At 38.4% G+C, this 18,702-nt stretch overlaps 1 protein-coding gene across 1 annotated transcript in view; it reads right to left on the bottom strand.

Moving 5' to 3' along the window:
• Positions 1–18,702, bottom strand: part of LOC121925876 (heparan-alpha-glucosaminide N-acetyltransferase-like) — a 176,695-nt gene that overhangs the window by 13,784 nt on the left and 144,209 nt on the right. The window contains exons 10-11 of the mRNA XM_042458448.1: positions 7,622–7,734; positions 3,918–4,042 (exon numbers count right to left, since the gene is read on the bottom strand). Coding sequence (XP_042314382.1) covers positions 3,918–4,042; positions 7,622–7,734 — 238 coding nt within the window. The remainder of the gene's footprint in view (positions 1–3,917; positions 4,043–7,621; positions 7,735–18,702) is intronic.

Below are 18,702 nucleotides of genomic sequence, written 5' to 3'. Positions count from 1 at the left end.
GCTCTGCACTGAACTGAAGAAATCTTCAGTTTTTCCTAGCTTTGTTTTTAACCTCTTTGCAAACAAAGCTTTTAACAACTTTTGAGAGTCAACAGATAGAAAAAGATCAATATATATCCCAATTCACAAAAAAGGAGACACAAAAGACTGCAGCAACTATAGGATCACAGCCTTAATTTCCTAAGCAAGAAAAATCATGCTCAAAATTCTGCAACACAGACAACGCTCATACATGGAGAGAGAAATCCCATAGTTGCAAGTGGGGCTCATGAAAGGAAGAGGCACTAGTGACCACATAGCAAACATATGGTGGCTAATGGAGTGCACCAAGGAATTCCAAAAGTAAAACAACATGTGTTTTATAGACTATAGCAAAGCCTTTGACTGCATAGATCACAAAAAACTATGGAACACTTGTAAAGACATGGGAGTGCCACTACATTTGATAGTCCTCATGAGAAATCTGTATCTACGACAAGAGGCTAGTGTTAGGACACAATATGGAGAAACAGAATTGTTCCCAATTGGCAAAGGGGTCAGGCAAGGATGTATTCTATCACCCTACTTGTTCAACTTGTATACAGAAAATATCATACAAAGAGCAAGGTTAGACTCAGAAGAAGAAGCAAGGAAGATAGGAGGAAGAAACATCAACCATCTAGGATATGTAGATGACACCACACTGCTAGCGGAAAACATCACAGACTTGGGAGAATTACTAAGGAAGATAAAAGAAAAAGTGCAAAGAAAAGCTTACTGCTAAACATAAAGAAATAATAATAATCACAGAGGATCTATATAAATTCGATCTAGATAATGAGGAAATTGAAACAGTTAAACAGCTCCTGTACCTTGGATCAAAAATTAATAAGAATGGTGACTGCAGTCAATTGATCAGAAAAAGAATAGGAATGGAAAAGGCAGCCACAAAAGAACTGGACAAGATGCTAAAGTTTAAAGATATACAACTGAACACTAAAGTTAAGAATAGTCAAGTCCATTCTATTCTCCACCACCATGTATGGATGTGAGAGCTGGATAGCAAAGAAAGCAAACAGGAAGAAAACCAACTCATTTGAAATGTGGTACTCAAGAAGAGTGCCAAGTATACCATGAATGGCCAAAAAGACAAACAAATGGGTGCTAGAGCAGATCAAGCCCACACTCTCCTTGGAAGTCAAGATGATTAAGTTGAGGCTGTCATAATCTGACCACATCATGAGAAGGGATGGCTCACTAGAAAAGACAATAATGCTGGGAAACATGGAAGGCAGCAGAAAGAGAGGAATACCACACACCAGATGGATGTACTCAATCAGGAATATCACAGGCCTGAATTTACAGGACCTGGGCAGTGCAGTTGAGGACATGTGGTCTTGGAGATGTCTCATTTGCAGGTTCCCCATGAGTTTTGGTCAACTTGAGGGAAGTTAACAACAACAAGCTAAAATAAATAAAGTTTCACAAGCTGTGTTTTGGACAGAAAAATATATGAAAGTTTCCCCAAAACTGTTTTAGCATTGCTATAATCATTGCTTTTAACACAGAAAAATTGTAGTTTCTGTTTTTTTCCAAGCAAAAATAAAGTTTTCCAGTTGTCCTCCATGTCTTACTCTTTAATGTTCTTTACTTCATAAAACCCTTTTCTTCACTACTCTGCCTCTTTGTTCATTCCTTTTAACGGCCTTAGCTTGCCTACTGTCTGTTCTGATTGTAGGTTACCAGTAGAAGGCCCAGCAATGTCCCAATGCATTGCTGGGGTGTGACAAGTTAGTCATTTGTTGGTGGCAGCAAGTTGTTTTTGAGATATAGGTGGTCTCAAGGGGTCTCATTCAGCTCAGCAGAGTGGAGCAGGACCATAGAGAACCTTCCCATGTTGGCATTGGGTTCCTTTGCTTCCGTCTTACTCCCTGGAAGGGAATTTAAGACACGGTAGGAAGTAGAGAAAACCACAACTTCTTTCACTCAGGAAGGGCCTGAATAGACAGGCCAAAATAAAGCTGCTTCGGGTCACTTTGGAGGTATGCTGTTTAAATGGCACACACATCTTAAGAGGCCAGAAGCTGCGCCAAAGCTACGCTCCAATTCTTAGGACTGGAGTGTGGCTTTGGCATGGCTTTCAGCCTCTTAGAATGCATGCATCATTTAAATAGCATACCTCCAAAGTGACCCGAAGCAGCTTTATTTTGGCATGTCTGTTTGGGCCCTAAGTCTGAGTGAATTCACACTGCTTTTGTATACTGATATTCCAGACTAAGGCGGGTAGGTCTTTGAATTCTACAGTCTAGTTAAATTCACCAATTCACTGGCTCATATACAGGAGCCCTGGTGGCGCAGTGGATAAATGCCTGTACTGCAGCCATTCACTCGAAACCACAAGGTTGCGGGTTCAAGACCAGCAAAAGGGCCCAAGCTCGACTCAGGCTTGCATCCTTCCGAGGTTGCTAAAATGAGTACCCAGACTGTTGGGGGCAAATTAGCTTACTTGCTAATTAGCTTACTTGCTGTTCACCGCTATGATCTTTGGAATAGCGGTATATAAATAAAAAAAAATAAAAAAAAAAGAAAACAAACCCAACAGACTTTTCTCCATTCAGCAATCTTTGAGACTTTTTATAATTAAGCTACTATTGCCAGAATGGGCTGAGTGTCATAAGACAAAGGAGAGGTTGTAAATTGAAAGAACCAATTATTCTCTTTGCTTTACAGAAATAAATCTACCTACATAGTGAACATTACATGGAAAAAAGAATTAGTTTCTGTTTCACTAGTACTTTTTTAAAAAACCCTACAGCGTTTATTTGTGCGGGGCAAAAACTATATTGCTTTCTTTTTTGGTCAAAACATGAGGAATGGCGGGGGGGGTTCTTACTTGTCATTTTGCCTTATCCACAAAGATGTGCAAATGCTCACATATTAAAATGAAGACAGATAACAGTGAATTCACACAGCTCTTCCTCAATCCCTTGTACGCACCTCAAGCTGTGCCTGCTGATGGCAAGATCATTATTTTAAATGATAAAACAGCAGGACATGTAATATATGACAGCATTGCCTTGCAAGTGCTTTTTTGAAAGATGCATGTCCTGGGGTATATGAAACAGCTTGAGAAACATTGCCAAAAACATCCAGCAGGTTATATTACTACATATGTGCCCGCCACAGTCAGTTAACATCCTACCTCTTCTTTTCTACCAATGAAAGGTCGGTGTTTTAAAAGGCATATGTCCATTTCTTTAACTGGGGCTTATATTTAACATCACCATCACCACCCTTCCATTCTGTAGCTAAAGAAAATGTAATCAAAATTCATAAAGAAAGATATCACAATTGGTGGAAGAACTGCTTGTCCTGAAGTGGAAAGAAAATATGCTTTCAGGTTTAGTTTTTATTGAAAAATATTTTCTGGCAGGTCTTGCTTGGGCTGGGATGGGTGGAAGTCCTCCTCCAGCTAGAGCCAGTGCTCTAACATAGCTTAGAAAAGGATGTTTCTTGACCTAGCTAATCTAATAAACATGAATGTTTCTATTAGGCACTTGGAACTCAAGCTGATATTGACCAAACAATTGAGCTGGGAAGCAGGTGCACAAACCATCAAGAACAGCCATGCTGAGAGCTGCTTGCTCTGAAATGGAGAAGCCATTTCTGTCAAATGTGAACAGTGTATTGATGGTTAATGTATAACACTTAATGTATCATGCTTTCTCACATTTTCACCCAGAAATCTCAGGGCCTGTGACAGTCTTGGCCTCGCAACCCTAATTCCTGTAGAAACCAATTTTTAATATACTGTAATTAAATATTCTTATTACCAAAAAGAAAAAAAGGAAAGGAAAACCCCACAAAAAGCAGTAGGAAGCTGTGCACACGTCTTTAGCCACACACACTCTTTTTTATCTACATTCCCTCCCACTTACCTGGGGCATCCAGGCACAGGAAACAGGAATGTTAGGCACAGCCATAGAAGTTCCAGGATTGTCATAATGATCCACTCAGGCCAGTAGAGAACAATATCTCTGACTGACGCCCACCAGGTATCAAACTGCAAAGAGAAGGACATTAATAGAAGTCAAGAAATACAGTCAAGAAAATAAATCTGGAGTCCTTTTACACTATGCAATCATAGCACTAAGATTCCACGTCAACTGCCACAGCTCCATCCTATGGAATCCTGGGGTTTGTAATTTGGTCAAAAGCCAAAAAAGAGAGCAAAAAAAGCTATTATTGTTTTTAGTTTCTTCATTTTTATTTTTATTTTGCCATCACACTTGGGGAAGAGTATAGGTGAGCATGTTTTCTGCTTGTAAAAAATTATAAGGGAAAATTCACCCATCAGTTTTTGGAGCAACTTGATCAGAGGTGTTACACGCACCCAGAATTGTGTGTAATTTTTCTCTAAACATAAAAAAGCATTCTGAACTCCAATGTCCTAACCAAAGGAAAGTATGATACACAGACTGTTCAGTGTGCCCTGGTGTGAGGGTCTCATTTTAGCCTTGTAGTGGGGATGAGTGAAATGTCATTGTGTATTTGTTTTTTAAAAAAATCACTTTCCAAAAATTCTTGACCAGCCTGTCCTCCTCCTCCCTGAGATTTAAATATAATAAGAAATCAATTATATAAGAAAGAGAAACTGTTTGATTTGACAAGCCAGTGATTGTTTCAAATGTTTAGCTCTTAAATATCTGGCTTTGAATTTCTATATATGGATGGCAATTTTTTCTCCACAGGCTTCTCATCTTTAACAGTAGCATGGCAGCCAGGAGTAATGTGGTTCTCCCCACGATTGAATGATAATGGATGGAAGAAGTAATTTGCTCTACACCTGATTCTCTACTTTGCAGGCTTTGGTAGATATAAATGTTCCTGCATTTTTGAAGGGAGAGATTATGGCTGTGAACCACCATACTTCTACATTTTTTTGCTTTTAAAGTAGTAAAGTGGTAGGATGGTTGTGATAGGAGGCCTTATAGACACTTTTGAATTAATCTAATAGGGTCTTATGTATTCATTTTTCTTTGCTTGATATTTCAATTCCATTTTTCCTATTTACAATTGGCCCTTCTTATACACGGATTTTTAATATACAGATTCAAGCATCCATGGTTTGAAAATGTTCCAAAAAAAGTATAAATTTCAAATATCAAACCTTGATTTTCAATGTTTTACAGGGGACACGATTTTGCTATGTCATTATATTTAATGGGACTTGAGCATCCACGGATTTTGTTATCCACGGGAGATTTTCAAACCAAACCCTAGCGTATAACAGGGTCCACTGTACTTAATTCTGTAAGTGTCATTTATTATTTTGCCATTCTTTTGATGGTAGTCAGAGTGTTTCTTGCTTCAGTTGGCTGTTGTTGCACTGTTATATTAATGTAATGCTTTCTGTGTTTTCACTGTTTTGTTAAAAAAAAAAGTACCTGCAAGTAGGCAAAATTACTTCCTGCAAATGTTGACCCCTACTTCTCCTTAAAAACAGTGCTTGGGTCCCTGGGTACACATATGTGTCTTCCAAGAAAACTGCAGCTATATGTATGAACTAACATGAAAGTATCCTCTCAAACTTAAAACATAAGGAACATGTAGTAAGGAGACATTGGCTCACTTAACTTGTCTTACTTATGTACACTGATGGCATAATGGTTAAATGCTGGTACTACAGCCACAAGGTTGTGAGTTTGATCCTGCAGGACTCCAGGGTCCACTCAGCCTCCCATCCTTTCATAAGTCAGTAAAAGGAATATCCAACTTGTTGGGGGCAATTGGCTTACACCTTGTAAACTGCTTAGAGAGTGCTAGTTCACTGATAAGTGGCATAGAAATGTACATGCTATTGCTATTGGTATTTCATCTGCCCTGTCCCTCCCCGTGTTTAAGGTAGCTGCCAATATAGACACACACACACACACACACACTTTTGATATATATTTAGGTTTACATGCCTAAAAATTCGATCTGCACCTAATTGAAAAGAGTTGCTAAAACAGGTACAAAGTACTCTGAGGTTGACATATGTGTGTTCTTGATGGCAAAGTGTAGCTGATACACTCACCCAAAGCTAACTGTTTCCCAGTTCTATAAAGTGAACTGCATTGAAAATTGCAGAAATAGTTTTTCAGAGGTCTTCCTGGGAAAAGAAAAGGTACCTCAGAGACACTGAACATAATGAGGGTGTTTTAGATAGCTCTCACTACTCATAACATATTATTTCTGTCTTGTGCCTAGGAGGTCCATTTCTTTGGGCTATTAACTACACATATTAAACCCGGAGGGCTGCTTTCTGTTGAAAAAAACAGCTTTGGTAGGGGGACTAGTAAAAAAGAATTAGTCTGTTTTTGTGCATGAATGTGTGCACATATAACCCTTTCACTCCCCATCATGTCTCTGCTCCAAATCACATACACCCAGGTGCATTTCCCCTGTTACAAGAAAACATGTATCTGTGTCTATGAGCCATATTGCAGTAAAAACAAATACAGCAGGCAAATGGAGAGAAGCAAGTTTCTCTTTCTGTGTCCGCATGACATCAAAGCACTTTCATTCTCTTCAGTCCTAAGTGTCATAAAAGTGTCCCCTTTGCCAAGCTGGAAAAATCTGTTTGGCAAAAGGGACATTTTTACCACCCTCTCCCACACTTTTATGAATGGAAGAGAATGAAAGTGCTTCTACATAATTCAGAGACAGGAAGATAAACATACTTTCCTCCAGTTGCCTGTTGGGTTTGTTTCTAATGCAATAAGACTCTGTGTAAAACATGAAATCCTGTCGTTTTGTAGGTGTTCCCTCACAACATTTCTCAAACCATCTTGAACCATACTACTCTTTACTAAGTAAAATTAGTTCATGGCACAATCATCTGGTTGTTTTTCGTGCAATAATTGTAATTAGATGTTTGGTTCATTTATTTTGAACCAGTCATTAATGGCAACAGGATTGTGTGGTTACTGAGCCAAGCCATTCAACAGCCAAGAAATGATCCCTTAGCACTGGTCTTGCATAAGAGATGCTATGTAAAAGTACTACCTAGACTGAAATAATGGTCAACTGACCCTAGGTTAATTTCCCCCTGCTACTGCTACAGTTTATTTTCATATGATGACCCTAAGTTCCAGTAGTAAGGTGTTTGTATGTGGAAGGAGGGGTAATCTCCAGATTCCTATCATTATCATTATTATTTTCACTATTTTAATGGTGATTTCTTTGGGTATGTTTTTAGATGTGTAGTATTTACTTTAATTTGTAAATCATCATGAGTCTGAGTTTGTGGGGGGAGGGGAGGCAGGGTATAAATAAAGATAGTACTGTAATGACAATAGCAACAACTATAAATAAATAAATAAATAGTACTACTAGTATGCATTTGTACTTTAGTTATACTGTAAAATAATTAATTAGATGCAACTTGTGATTTATCATGAACTACTTCCAAGTTCTGAAGATAGCAATACAGAATTTGGAACAAGATGGATGCCATATACATACCACCATATCAAATGATGGAAATTTATTGAGTACTCAGGATTGAATCCATCATACATGTAACAGAAGGAAGTAAAATCAGTTCCATTATTAAATAAATAAATAAATAAATAACAGTTCCATTATTGCACCTTACCTGATATCTGTCAAAGTCCTTTATGCTAAAGCAGGTCTGCATCAAAGCCAAAACGAAGTAAGTAAACCCAAGACGCTGAAGAACTCCTGGAATTCTTGCCCAGCTCCATGACACTGCAAGAACAAAGTTGAATCTCTGATAGAAAGGCCTACAATGTCAAAACCCAGTTTTAATTTCAGTCTTCAATCCTCAAAAGTATAAAAGACAATTGTACTTTATTGATGTTACATGCTATGGGAGAGCTGCAAATGGGACAGCTTTCCTAAGACTTACTATTCCATGAGTATGATTTACTATAATGAAGGCTTGATTGAATCTCTGGTCTCAAAGGCTGAGACTGCACATGTCCAGTTAAGTTTGTCAATATTCAACAACCAATTATTTGTTAGAACCTATTTTGGTCCACAGTAGATAATGCATGAAATGTGTGATTTCAATTCATCTATCTGGATGTTATTTTTGTTGTTGTTAAATAATTATTCTGCACAGAGGCCAGCAACATCTCATGAAAGGACATAGTTTACCCTTTCCTTGACACTGAGGTTGTGCCCACAATTATATAGGAGCATCTCTCCTGCAACGGAAAGCATATTTCCGAGGCTACTTTCACTGTGACCCTAGCATAGGGTGAAAAGATCATTTCATCTCCCAGCATGTTATTGTATCAGTCATGATCAGTCTTCCTGCAACTGCTATTCTACATCAACCTACACACACACACACACACACACACACACACACATACACACACACATACAAAATTGTCATTTGACATAATTTCTAAACTGGACCAAATTAACCAGTATTGAACATTCTGGGACTGGAGCTCAGAAACATTTTTAGCTGATTTGCTTTTACTTTTGTGAACTGTCTTAAATAAATAAACTCCACTTTTTGGTAAACACTGTGAGCCTTATCTCATGACAAAAGAAAGTTGAGAGGCAGCGAAGAGATGCAGCTTTCTCTTTGCCTCTCCTTACCACTCTGCATGCCGCCAAAGCACTTCCGTTCTCTTCTGAGAGGGCTGGTTGCAAAAGCATGTCTTTTTCCACTGGAAAAATCTGTTTGACAAAAGGCACACTTTTACAACCATCTCCCTCTGGAATGAGAATGGAAGTGCCGCAACAACATGTGAAGAGGCAAGGAGGCAGCCACTTCTCTCTCGCTGTCTCTCGTCTTTATTTTGACATGCTATAAGGCACTATGTGTAGGGGGACTGATATGGGATTTGATGTTGTTCAACTTCTGTCCTACCAACTGATCATTCTGCCTTACAGATCCTCTGGTATCTCTTACATTTCCCAACAGGATCAGCTCATTGTCCCAGTTAAACCTCCAGCAAGGAGTAACATAGACAGTAGAAACTTCCCCATTCTCAGTCTTGATTTGGGTATGGCTACTCACAACAATGGTTTTATTCTGACAAAGCCTATAAGGGAAATTAAATTCATCCCTTGCCGTCCCTTTCAAGAGCTGAAAATTCCCCAATCTCCTTATGATAGCTTAATAGAATAGGTGGCTTGAAGACTGACTACATTCAATATCCCTCCCCTATTTCAGGATGTGCTCCTTCCCAGCTTGGTCCATAAGTCCTCACTGCCATCTGGATAGTCTGCCCATCATTCTCGACCTCTGATTTGTCTCAGCTTCTTCTCAATGATGACATCTCTTCTTTTAAAAGATTATCCCTTCCACACTGTATGTGAGTATATGTGCCTTCAAGTTACCTGTTGATTTATATGTGTTTTCTTAGGCAAGGAATACTCAGAGGTGGTTGCTTGTTCCTTCCTCTGAAATGTAGCCTACAGCATTTTGTATTCATTGGCAGTCTCTCATTCAAGTACTAACCAGAGCTGACCCTGCTTAGCTTCTGAGATCAGACAGAATCCGGCGCCTTTAGGGTATTTAGGCCAGTTCCACATTGCCACCCAGCATTTTTAAAGTGCTTGCATTTACGATACTGTATCTGAGGATTAATCAGCAGGTTTCATACTTTTAAAGCTCTGGGCTCCAGCCTGTGCTGTCCACTTAAAAAGGAAGTATTCCCATCAGTCCATTACTGCCATTTATTCTTAATGTGCTGTTCTTTTGTTGTGCAAGCACAACGGGGACAAAGACAGAAAGGGAGGAGGCTTTGAAGGCGTGCTTGGCTTTCTCGTTCATTCTCATGGAAGAGGAACTCGACCACTCAGAATAAAAGAACACTAAAATACAGTAATGTCAAGCTATATGCCATAAGGTTTATGGGATCATCCCAAGGCAATAGTACTGTTTTAGCCTCCCAACCTTGAGCAGTCAGATGTTTTGGAATTTGTTAACTTCTTGAGAAAATCCATTCTGATTGAGATAAAAAGAAAAGTGTGGTATAATGTTACCAGTTTTCCATTACAAACATTTGTTAAATTACACGAAGATGTGATTGGGTTAGTATTAGGTTTTGTTTTTTTTATCATATGATACATTACAGAGGCCCTTCTCATTGCCCTTGGGAGCCTGCATAGGCAGTGAGCAGATGCTGGAAATGTACACTACAAATCCCAAATACATCCTCAAGTTATTTTAATAATTTATTTTAGTATTATTATAGTATTCATCAATGATGTTAGCATTATTGCTCTGTGTGTGTGTGTGTGTGTGTGTGTGTGTGTGTGTGTATCCCGCCTTTCTCCTAAGTTGGGACCCAAGGTGGCTTACAACATAACTAGCAACCACCTCTGAGTATTCCTTGCCTAAGAAAACACATGTACATTAAAACAACACTTTAAAAACAATTAAAATATTCCAATTAAAACATTAAAACATACAAAATTTTAAATATACAATGTTAAAAATAATCTAAACCAACCCCCCTATCCCCCAATAAAACCAGGTCTTTATAAGTCTAGAAATTTAGGTTAAAAATTGACTGAAAAAAACTGAGTCACCTTATCCATGGGTCAATGTAAGTACTATACGGTACTTTATTTAAAAAGAGAACCATCGCCTGGTGAAAGGCAAGAGCATAATCTATCCTGGAAGCCCTGACCCCCCTCTATTCTATCATCCATCCAGCCTTTTGTGTGAATACTAATGGTTACACCTGCTGGAATTTTGTAAGTTCGTTGGCATTGCTTTCCTTTGCTTCATCCTTTGGCCCATTTGTTACATGCCCTTACATTTTACCCTTAACTTATACACAGAACATATATAAACCTTAATTGTGCTTCCAAAATCTGCCCTCAATTTATACATGAGATTGATTTATAGTTGAGTATATATGGTACCTTCATAACCCATAAGGGGGTTAAGTAAGGTAAGACCTGTATCCTGCTTAGCTTCAGATATTATCAAAGATACCCATCTGACAAAAACACCTCTGGCCTTATGACATATTTGAGTATGTATGAAATACTGTACTTCTAGCCATATGCTTTGGTTTAGTTATTCCTAGGCTTTCTTCTGCAGTCCCAGGACAACACACACTTGTGGAAGAGGGAAGAGTTAAGTGGAGTTATGTACACAATAGTGAGTTTTTAAATAGTTTAAACGGTTGGTAAGGTTTAATTTGCAATTACATCAGAACAGAATAAAAGTACATACACTAAAATATATCTGAATCCAGTACAGTGGCTGTGGCAGTGATGTGGGGGACCTCAAGTATTAGAGCATACTTCTCTTTTCTCTTTCTCTTTCTAGCTGTCAAAACATCCTAAAGGCACCAGATCTGATCTGATGTTGGAAGCTAAGCAGGGTCACCCTGATTAGTACTTGGATGAGAGACCACCAATGAATACCAGGTACAGTAGACTATGGCCCCGTTCACACTTTGAAAATAATCCGGGATGAATCCAGGTTGAATCCTTGATGTTCACACATGTTCCGAATGCACTTGATGCACTTTTTTGTGTGTGTGGGGGGGGGGAGGGGGGCTGGCAAAACCTCCACTTAACTGGAATATTCACTACCATTTCCTCCCCCCTCCCAAGTTTTCCTGAAAGATCTGCATCGATCCACATCTTCGGCAGTGTGAATAAGCTTCCAAATTGATTCGGATCACTCTATATCATTCAAGGGAATGGAGGAAGCTCCATTTTATCCTGAAACGATGCCATGTGTGAATAACAAATGGGTTACAATGACTCAAAGAGATTCGTGAACCCAAAACAAAATTGGAACAACAAACCCAATATGCATCAGCACTGTGATCCACTTCTCCTTGGAACAAAAAATGTTTTTGAATGCCCCCTATATTTTCAGAGGAAGAGACTGGCAAAAACCACATCTCTTCTCTTGTTGGTTTTAAATCCAAATTAAAGACTTCCTTGTTCTCGAAAGCATTAGGAACTGTATTTTAATATTTTTATATATTTTTATATTTTATTATATTATATGTATTAGTTGTTTTTACAGTTAGTATTTACAGTTTTTACAGTTTGTAACTGCATAACTTGCTTAATTTCTTAGTTTGTATTTTATCACTTTTAGATTGTATGTCACTGACAGATTATATACTGTTTTGATGATGCCTGTAAAGTGTCAGGTAAATTTATGGCGCTATATAAACAAACATTAATAATGATGCTGATGCTGCTGATGATGATGATAATAATAATAATAATAATAATAAGTATTCCTTGCCTAAGAAAATCCTGTGAAACTCATGGGGTCACCATAAGTCGACAAGGGACTTTTCTTTTGACATTTCTCTTTTCATAATTAACACTTGGGACCTGTTAAAAATGTTGCAGTATATATCATCTATTAGGAATATTCCTGTTCTGGGTTTCTGTCAGCTCACGATGCTTCCCCCCAGGATATTCCAGACTAAAAGTCCAGGTTTGTTTTCCAATTGATACTCACATGCTCAATCATCACTGAGGCATTTTGAGGTTGTTATTCTTGTTTTTTGCCCCATTAAAAATATTTTGGCAATGTTTGCAAGCCTCAGAGGTATCCCCAGCATAGCAATACATTCCTCTTATTTCTCAGCAGCTCTGGTTTTGACCACAATGCTGCCACAATGATTATCCTGGCTCCCCAAGCCCAGAACATTGCCACGGTGTTGGTCTGGTGGCAGTTGTGTGAGGAAAGCTGTTGTGGGGTAGGTTGAGAAAAGTAACCACATTGCAAGAGAATCCCTAAAACACATGCAGAATGCAGAGATTTTCTATCATTCATTCAAATAACATTTTATATTCTATCTCAAATCATGACACTCCAAATTTATCTTTAAAAATAAACAGATGAAACTTTCTAAGGCACATAAAACTTTCTCAGTTACTGGAATTATTATTAATTGAATTGTTTTTAAGATTAGGGTCTGTTGGCTAATATTTCTAAATAAATTTACACTTCAGAAAAAGGTTCAAACCTGATTTCCAAAATTGTTTGTTCTATCAGATTTTTCCATCTCCCTTTTTCCATATCTTATGTTTATTGTTTTTTGTGGGTTTTTTTGGGCTAGGTGGCCATGTTCTAGAAGATTTTCTTCCTGACGTTTTGCCAGCATATCTGGCTGGCATCTTCAGAGAAACTATGGATGCCGGCTATGAAAGCCTTCGACTTCACTTATGTTTACTGATTAAAACATATTTTTCTGTTACGATGTGAAGTGTCCATGGTAGATAATCATACTGGGGAAGGATGAACAAAAGGTTTGTCCATGTGGCTTATATTTTCACATTGATGTTTTGGGGGAGGAAAAAACATTCCAATAATTTTTACTACTGTGTATAATTTTTGTGTGCACTGAAATTAAATGTTTTTACTTTCTACCATACTCTGGTTTGTGCAGTTCAAATCCTTCAGTTAACATAAGCTCAACCCAAATAACTTGCTTTAAAAGAGCACTTTTAAAAGAACAATTATTATTTAAACTTGGGGACATAACATCTCAAATCCATTTTAATACTTAATTTTCTGATTTAGTCTGATATTGGTATTGTTGTTGTTGTTGGTAACTGGCCTCGATTCATGGCAAACTGTGGATGAGACCTCTCCAAGACGCCACGTTCTCCACTGCTCTGCTCAGGTCCTGAAGGCCATCCAGCTTGTGGTTTTCCTTTCTTTCGACTTTCTTCCACCTTTCCTATCATTGTCTTTTTAATGATTCATTATTGCTCCTGATGTAGCCAAAGTACAACAGACTCAATTTAGTCATCCTCGCTTCCAGAGCGAGTTCTGACTTGATCTGTTATAGAGCATATTTGTTTGTCTTTGTGGCTGTCCATGGTATTCTCTCTACTTTTTTTCTAGTACCACATCTCAAATAAGTTTATTTTTTTTCCACTTGGCTTTTTTCACTATCCAGCTCTCACACTGGTACATGGTAATAGCTTGGATGATCCTTACTTTAGCATTCAGAGTTTTATCTTTACACTTTGGGATCCAGTCTCCATTTTGATTAATGTTTGATACAAAGTATGGGAACTCATTGACTATTTAAATTTTCTCATTGTCTAGGATGAACTTTGCAGATCTTTCATGGTAATTGTTTTTGTTTTCTGAATGTTCAACTTCAAGTCTACCATGGCACTTTCCTCCTTAACCTGCTTCAGTAACTGCTCCAGGTTTTTGATGGTTTCTGCTGGTAGTATTGTGTCAACTGCATATCTTGGGGTGTTAATGATTTTTCCTCCAGTCTTCAGTCTTCCTGCCTCTGAGTCTAAGTCTGCACTACATACAATGTAAAGCCCTACACATTAATGCAAAATACTTGCTTTAAAAAAACTGTTTAAAGCAAAAACCATGGGGGTTTGGGTGATTTTTTTTCAACTGTCCTCCACCCCCAAACCTTGTCTTTGGTACATCCAGTTACAGGATCTTAAGGGAAAAGGCTAGAAAAGACACATGTACAGGATTTGGGAGAGCTACTGTCAGTCAGAATAGAAAGACATTTGCAATATCAATTGCAGAAACACAGGAGATTATCAGATGGGGGACGAAATGTCCTTGTCCTGTCCTTTTCCTGTTCTTATAGCACGATTGTGAGAAAAATTTCGCACTACATCATGCTTATCCTATCATTATGCTGTCCAGAAAGGACGATGGACCACGATTGCATGAAAGACTTTCAAATGACGTTGTGTACATCCCATCATTGTCCTTTGATTGAAGTGCCACTGCCTGGCATTTTGCATTAATGAGAATTTGTGTTAATGCAATGCTGCTTCAATGATGGGACAATAGCATTGCAATCTAAAAGCCTTTTGCGGGATTGCAGTCAAAGGCAAGATAAGGACAGGGGAACGATCCCTTGCTTATCCTATCTGTGTGTAATAATCTCCAATGTGGTGAGTAGTTCAATTGGCTAGATCTATGCATCTACCACCAAACATTGTATATTCAGTTCCAACAGCTGGGCTGAGATTCTGCACACCCGGCGCTAACCATAAACTACAGTGTCAAGCAATGGTGCTTGTCTCAGTGGAGTAGTGAATGCCATAGCCAGGTATTATTCCAAACTTTAAAGAAGCTGCCCAAAGTGCTGAATTGATTTTTAAAAAAACATCTGGAAAAATGTTTTTGACTAAATAAAGGAATTATTGTTTTAAAAAACAGGGACACAAAATGGCACCCATGACAAGGGTTATACACATGCTTTGAATTTTAAGTTTCCTTAAAAAAAACACAGAAAAGTAAAACTCCTGTGGAGATAGTGCCCATCTTTAATTCTGAAAAAGTCAGACTTCCTGCAGTCTGAATGAGAACCACAGGAAAAACACAGATTATTGGAGGACAGCATTGTGGGGAAGCCTGGTAAAATGTAAGTGAATAGTGTGTGGCAATTTAATATGAAATGTATAAGCATCCCACCTCATCTCATGTGTTTTACATCACTCAGCATTACCAAGGAGGAGGGGGAGGAATACGATGGCCCAGTGCTGCTCTTTTCCTCTTCCAGCCACAGAATCTCACAAGTACAGATCTTTCCTAAAGCTTCCATTACTAAATTCATAAGGGTCTTGCTTTGAAGAAAACTAAAACTTGTGGTTAGGCAGAAGTATGTGAAAATACCACTGCAATGAACTGCGGAATCAGAAGAGCAATAGTCAAGAACATAGTGCATTAAGAAGAAATCAGAGTCTGAAAGCTAATATCACAACTGCTTCATGAGTTCCCAGCATTTTGAACAGGCAGTTCTGAAATGCAGAGATGGGGCGGAGGTGGGGGGGGGGTCACAAAATATCCAATCTAAGAGCCAAGTTCTTAGTTTGTGCTCGTTTCTCTTCTTTCCCTTGGGCACTATAAAAAGAGTTGTCTTTGGTTTCTACTGGAAAATGGATGCTACATGTAACAGCCAAAAGAGAGAAGAAAGCATTTCGATAAATAAATGATCGAGGGAGGGGGGTTATTCTGCTATAACTGCTGTTGGATTTTCCAAATATTTCCAATGCTTATAGGATTTGCCATTGGTGGCAGTAGAAACGAGACACCTCCAGTCTGGTAATGATTGTTTCTAAAAGTCCCCAGATTTGATTATTATCACTAGAAGTACCTCACTGTTTTGCCAAACTAAATTAGCAAGCCATTTTTGCTGGAAGTAGAAAAGTGCTAACAGCCGGATGTTACGATGCACACAGCCCCAGCTGCTCGGGTTTTCACAGGCAATCACTAGCAGTTTTACTGGTAAATGCACAGCTGTAATTTAGAAGGCTGAGCTTTTAGCAAAACAACGGAAGTTTCACCATTGTTTCCAATGCTGTAATTCATGTATGTAAACACTCAAAATGTGGTGTCTACATATGAGAACTCCTATTCCCTCTCTGTATTATCTGAGAGGTTTCTTGTGGGAAGAAGTTTGGGTACAGCTTAAGGAAGAGTTGTGGCCCATAAGTAGTGTGTGGATATATGTCACATGGATGCTGCCCACTGTGAACTAAAGGAGCTACATAAGCCAGTTCTACCCTCAGCCAGCCACTTTATTCTTTTCCCAAGAGCCATCATTTTTATTTGCTCCTTTATTTAAAGGATGCCATGTAAAACCACTGGGTGACACTGGGCAAGTCACACTCTCTGAGCTTCAGAGAATGACTATGGCAAAGCCCCTTTGAAGAAACTGGCCAAGAAAACCCCATGATAGGTCTTCCTTAGAATTGCCATGAGTCAGAAATTACTTGAAGGCCCCAAACAAGAACAACATCTGGTGTAAATGTTAAAAAACATGCAGAAAAGAAATGGAATCAACAAAGGTATTATGGCTACTCTACAAACCAATTTAAGCACAAACTATTCTGAACCATAGCTCTGAAAAGACACCTGTATTTATCTTTCTGTACTGCTTTCCACCAATCAAAAAGTGAGGCAAGTGGTATATATGAAGGAATAAAAAGCAGAGGTAGAAGGGGGTTTAGGAATTAAAAGCAGACTCATTGGATAAAAGTGAGCAAGTACTAAGGTAGAACAATTGGTGAGGATAGTCGAGTGCTGAAGACAACTGGAGAAATTTCTAAAATAGGCAGTTGTTGTTGTTAGCTGCCCTTGAGTTGGTTCCAACTGATGACAGTCCTGTGAAGGAGACATCTCCAAGAATCCATCCTCCACTACCTTGCCCAGATCCTGCAAGCTCTTGCCCACAACTCCCCTGATTGAGTCTATCCATCTGGTTTGTGGTCTTCCTCTCTTTCTTCTATCCATTACCTTTCCTAGCATTATTGTTTTTTCAAGTGATCCATGCCTTCTCATTATGTGGCCAAAGTACAATAGTCTCAACTCACTTCCAAGGAGAACCCTGGTCTGATCTGTTCAAGAACCCATTTGTTTGTTTTCTTGGCTCTCCATGGTATCCTAGGTACTCTTCTCCAGAACTACATTTTAAATTTTGAATTTTGATCTATGGAAAAGCGGAATACAAATAAAATTTATTATTATTATTATTATTATTATTATTATTATTATTATTAAATGAGTTGATTTTCTTTCTGACTGCTTCCTTCACTGTCCAGTTCTCACATCCGTACATGGTAATTGGGAATACAATGGCCTGAACGATTCTGACATAAGTGCTCAATTCTATGTCTTTGCTCTTCATTATATTTTCCAGTTCTTTCACAGCTGTCCTTCCCATTCCTAATCTTCTTTATATTTCTTGACTGCTGTCTCCATTCTGGTCAATGTTTGATCCTAGATATGGGAATTCATTAAGTATTTCAACTTCCTTCTCTAGACTGAATTTGTGTATTTCTTCTGTGGTCATTATTTTTGTTTTCTTTATGTTCAGCATCAGACCTGCCTTTGCACTTTCATCTTTGACCTTCCTTATTAACTGTTCCAATTCCTGAATGTCTTATTATGGTGTTGTTTGCATCTCTTAGATTGTTAATGTTGCTTCCTCATATCATCACTCCTCCTTTTTTTAATTCTAATTTTGCTTTTCCTATGATGTTTTCAGCATATAAATTAAACAAGTATGGTGATAGGATGCAGCCTTGCCTGACCCCTTTGCCTATTGGGAACCACTCTGTTTCCCCAAATTCAGTTGTGCAGATTTGTCCTTGGTACAAATTCCTTATCAGGACTATCAGATATAGTGGCATGCCTAAGTGTTTGAGTGCACATAGCTTTTCATGATCTATACAATCAAATACTTTGCTGTAGTATATGAAACACATGCTGATTCTTTTTTTTTAATTCTTTGGTGTACTCCATTAGCTATCACATGTTTGCAATGTGGTCCCTAGTGCCCCTTCCTTTTCTGAATCTGCTTGCACCTCTGGAATTTCTCTCTCTGTATGTTTGGAGTCTATGCTGCAGAATTTTGAGCATTATTTTTGCTTTCATGTGAGATTAGTGATATTGTCCTATAATTGTTGCAGTCTTTTGTATCTCCTTTCTTGTGGAGTGATATATATATCAAACATTTCCAGTCTGTTGGCCACTGCTTTGTTTTCCATATTTGTTTCCATATTTCAGTTAACACTAAAGTTGCATCTGGGCTTAAAGCAGCAGACTAAAATAGAGGACATGTACAAGACACATTCCCATAGAAGTGAGTAACAGTAGCCTTCCAGATGTTGCTTGACTTCCATTCTGATAAACTTTCCCTACTGGCTATGTTTATTGAGGCTGGTGAGAGCTGCCATCCAAGAACATCTGGAGGTCCA

Source organism: Sceloporus undulatus, chromosome 3, assembly GCF_019175285.1.
Source record: "Sceloporus undulatus isolate JIND9_A2432 ecotype Alabama chromosome 3, SceUnd_v1.1, whole genome shotgun sequence".
In the NCBI taxonomy this organism is placed as follows: Eukaryota; Metazoa; Chordata; class Lepidosauria; order Squamata; family Phrynosomatidae; genus Sceloporus; species Sceloporus undulatus.
This window is presented reverse-complemented; position numbering and strand designations above follow the sequence as displayed.